General features: G+C 43.0%; 2 protein-coding genes across 2 annotated transcripts in view; both read right to left on the bottom strand.

Moving 5' to 3' along the window:
- Nucleotides 1-479: 479 nt before the first annotated feature.
- Nucleotides 480-2219, bottom strand: LOC119571961. The gene is made up of 3 exons (XM_037919020.1): nucleotides 2086-2219; nucleotides 1351-1538; nucleotides 480-886 (listed from the first exon to the last, which is right to left on the bottom strand). Exons 1-3 carry the CDS (start codon nucleotides 2217-2219, stop codon nucleotides 480-482), a joined length of 729 nt encoding a protein of 242 aa, XP_037774948.1.
- Nucleotides 2220-2785: 566 nt separating this feature from the next.
- The window catches only part of LOC119571960 (collagen alpha-1(I) chain-like), a 4786-nt gene continuing 3441 nt past the window's right edge, over nucleotides 2786-4130 (bottom strand). The window contains exons 2-3 of the mRNA XM_037919019.1: nucleotides 3722-4130; nucleotides 2786-3158 (exon numbers count right to left, since the gene is read on the bottom strand). The exon at nucleotides 3722-4130 is cut by the window's right edge and continues 281 nt beyond it. Of these exons, the coding sequence (XP_037774947.1) occupies nucleotides 2848-3158; nucleotides 3722-4130 (720 nt within the window). The 3' untranslated portion in view covers nucleotides 2786-2847. The remainder of the gene's footprint in view (nucleotides 3159-3721) is intronic.

Below are 4130 nucleotides of genomic sequence, written 5' to 3'. Positions count from 1 at the left end.
TTTTTTGGGTAAAAAAAAACCAAGCCTAAGAGGATTAAATTGTCTGTGAAATATTTCTACCTTCGGACTTGGGTCGCTTACGTCGTCGTGGAGGTGTGGGGCTCCATCCTACAGGATAAACCAACCCACAATATTAGCCTTTGCTACTTTTTGAAGCTAACACAGGAGAATACTTTCATGTAAAGCCTATAGTGCACTGTGTGTACTATAAACAGTTTTTGGTCGAAGATTTTGTTTCATTTATGTTTTTATGCCTTATTATTCTTAGATCTAATAATAATGTGAAGATCTGTGCCGCTAATATATGTTATATAACATATACTATAGAGTATAGACGCCTAAAAAAAAATTCAACCCCTTAGCTGTTGCCAACTGTTGTCTCTAATGCAAGAGATCAGCACGTAACTCAATTTAATGATTATAACTGGATATGAGTTTCAACAGAATTTAGTAATTTTTGCTTCGCATAGAATAACCAGCTAATCAGCTCCGAGGTTAGTTTTTAGCCTCTCAAAATAACCCCCAGCTGTGTCGAGGCGTCTTTGCGACACTAGCAAGTCAGGCACATGATACTGGGGCTTCCTTTTCTGTCGACGTGGAAGAGCCTTCGACGGCCTGGGGGTCATGTACCAAAGCATGCAAGACAGAGTAAGAGAATCAGTTATATTCTGTGACAAAGAAGTGAAGATATTCAGAAGTATAGATATCTCGGTGTCGTCGGCGAACTCGAGGCTGAAATGGGGAAGCTTCCTGGACATACCGAGGGCGGACGTGTCAGACACCGTGGAGGCTCGAGATCCAGGGCGGCGACTTCTTGGGGGTGGGGTGGGGGCCAGGTCCTGCCCGCCCTCCGCCATGCCAAGGAGATACAAGGGATCTTCCACCCCTAGTGGTGGAGGAAGGACAGGGTCACACTCGAGGAAGGTATGTACAGGGTTCAAGACATGGCAGAAATTTGAAATTTCAAGATTTGTATGTTAAGGGAAATTTAGCCAGGTATTGGTAAAAAGTGCGATGTCAGTCAGTCTTCAAAGAGGAGGGTAAACAAATGTGAGTTATTATAAGGAAAAACAAAATAAAAGATATATTCCATGCATACATAATTTTGACTGAGATTAAACAAATATTCATACAGACATTATCTGACTTTAACGATTTTGTTTAAATGCAAATATTAAATATAGATGAACAACTATTACACCTTCACGGCCATGGCATATATGTAAATAAGGAAACAGCTAACTAGATAAAATATCCATCGCTTCCGAGGAAAATCGGCACGCGAATCCATCCACCACGCAGACACGTCCATAAAAAAATCCGCGAGAAGCCTGACATGGGCTCACGTACCCAGTGACTCGGAAAGCGTGGACGACGCCCTAGAGCCGGGGCGGCGACTCCTCGGGGGCGGAGTGGGAGCCACAGCTTGCCCGTCCTCCGCCCCGAAGATGTAAATGGGCAGCTGACCCTCTTCCAGGCCTGAGGGCGGGAAAGGGTGGGTGACAAGCAGGGAGAGGGTGGGAGGGCCGGGTCCCAGTCTTGCAAAATTGTAAGAACGAGTAAAAAGTCTCGCATTGAAAATTGTTTTAGAAGAGCAGGACGTGTTGTGATTTATAAGATGACATAAAAATCAAATTTCAGAAATAAAGTGCATTCCTTTTAAAGTAGGTAATGGAGTTAGAGTTAATTGGGGGAAATATTAAAGGAAGGCCAGCCAAAAATTATTCTGCCCTACAAAGTTACATAATGTTCTGTTAACTTTTCATTATTCTAATACTGATTTTAGGTAATTACATCGAAAACTCCGATTACGGAAATTCCACCTAATAGTACCCTGTGGGAAGTAAACGTTTACTTTATTTCTTCAAGTACTGTAAAGAACAAGAATAGTTACTGCGTACAAAAACCCTGACACAAAAAAACTGGAGCAGCAAATCAGAAATAAATGTTTCAACTCCTTTAGATCTGCTCACGAGGAATCTATGAAAGGAAAAGCCCTAAAAGCTGTCACGCGTTCCAGAAATCCTAGCCAGTCCGTGAGCAGACGAACGCAAAATTCCCCTCAGGAGCCTGAGGAAGACCTACCGAGAGCAGAAGACTCTGACACGGTAGAGGCTCTGGCCCCCGGGCGACGGCTTCTGGGAGGTGGGGTCGGGGCCGCCAACTGACCACCGTCCTCCTCTGTAGGAGAACACACGCTCACCGTCAGGAGGGAACATTCTCAGTATACAGCAGTGTTTTTCGACGGGGACAGTGTAAAATTGTTTTTTTTTAAAGAGGGTTTTCTTTTTTAAGTTAAAAAAAATTATGGTTTGTCACTTTACGGAGCAAAACTTGTAAAGATCCTGCACATTGTTGTTGTTCAAGAAAAATGTTATCTGCATGACAAAAAGCAAGAAGGAAAAAAGCCTGACAACGGCTTTCGGAAACTACAACGAGGAATGTTCAGCCAAGACCCATAAGGATGATTTAACATTGACCGTTTGGCAGACCAAGCGTAATCCAGAGCAGAATTCCAAGCAAGACCAAAATGTCAACTATAGGCGAAAGCAAGGTGGATAAAGATCAAAGAAACTGTAAAATAAGAATAAACAAACCTTGTATGGGAGTGTCAGTCTAAAAGTGTGATAGGCAAGGCCTGAACTAAGGATTCGCAAAGGATGCTTCGGGGAAATAGCTTTAATCCTACATCAGAACAGTTTTCTTATTTTATACAAAAAATCAATAACAAAAAGTTAATTAATCTAAAATCATCGGAAAAATCAATGCTTTATATTACTGGCACAAAAAAAAAGACTTAATGAACGGACAATGGAATTCTAGGAGGAAAATTAATCTTTCCAACTATTATAATTTTGCTCGTCTAACTGTCATGATAATGGAAGCTGGCCTTGGCATCTGGGCAATGCCCCATTTTTCATACAAGCCAAAATCGAAGTTACTGGTCAAGCCTTGCCAAAATCTGTTCGAGGTACTGTTTTCAGCGGCACCGTCGGCGCACTGAGTGTTGCTGGATCCATTTTGGCTGTTAGGCAATTTGTGTGTGATGTTGGAAGTGTCGTGCTTTCGTGTGTTTTCAAGAATGAGGCTGTGCACTCCTGATCGTCGTCTCCTCGGAGGTGGCACAGGTGGTGCTGGAGCTCCCGAGGTTTTACCTCCTGTGGAAGGAACGCAGCAGAACTACACAAAGGCAGCATACCCGTTCTATACTACAGTTACACTGCGTACCAAACAAATCATCTTCACTGTTAAAATCTTGTCTACCAGAAAAATAAAAATCTACACAAAAAACAGGCTATCTCAGTTACAAGCAAGATCTACAAGCAGCACCCCAGCAGTACAAATCAAGCATAAACGCTTTTTTCACATCAGAAACTGCCAGTATAATCGCATTATATTCTATTTGTTGCATTTGGGATTACTAATTCCATCACTCTTCATCTCAGTTCATTATTAGTACAAACTAATTAATCTTATGTTCACTTTCTCTTAAATTAAGTAAAGCTTATAATAATCTCAGCCATATAAAAATGAGAAGACCGCAGCTGGGTAAAGTTCAAAATTAAGCGAATCAACCAACAGAAAACTGTAAATAAAACATCTATATTACAGGTACTTAAAAAACTAGATTAGAGATCATGCAGATCTTAACCTCGAGCTACAAAGTGGGTAACATGCGCTAAGCAAGTATAAGATGCAAGGGGCGTCCTGGGGATATTACCTGCTTGCGTGGGCGGCACAGCAGGAGAGCGACCTCCCCTACGAGGCACACGGGGAGGTGGCATCGGAGGTTCTTCGCTATCCATAGAACCTCCGATTTCCACCGACTCCCCTAGAGAACCGCCTAGATCCAGGGATCCTCCCGCAGATCCTCTGAGCTCTAGGTGGCCCTTAAGCCTCAGTTCTTCCTGATCATAGGAATCCAGTGAACTTCCGAATTCATAGGTTCCACGAATGACCCCTTGGTCTTCCAGAGAACTATCTCTGTCTAGATATCCACTCTGGGCTTGTTCTGCTGAGCTTCCTACCAGGAGAGCTTCCTGCCTTCTTCTGCTGTACTCTCGCTCGTAAGAAGAGCCGCGCTCCATCGAAGAGCCGATTTCGAACGACGATGCTCTCTCATCGGAGGA

Source organism: Penaeus monodon, unplaced genomic scaffold (genome assembly GCF_015228065.2).
Source record: "Penaeus monodon isolate SGIC_2016 unplaced genomic scaffold, NSTDA_Pmon_1 PmonScaffold_8841, whole genome shotgun sequence".
NCBI classification, from domain to species: Eukaryota; Metazoa; Arthropoda; class Malacostraca; order Decapoda; family Penaeidae; genus Penaeus; species Penaeus monodon.
Note: the sequence above shows the minus strand (reverse complement) of the source record. Positions and strands in the feature narration are given on the sequence as shown.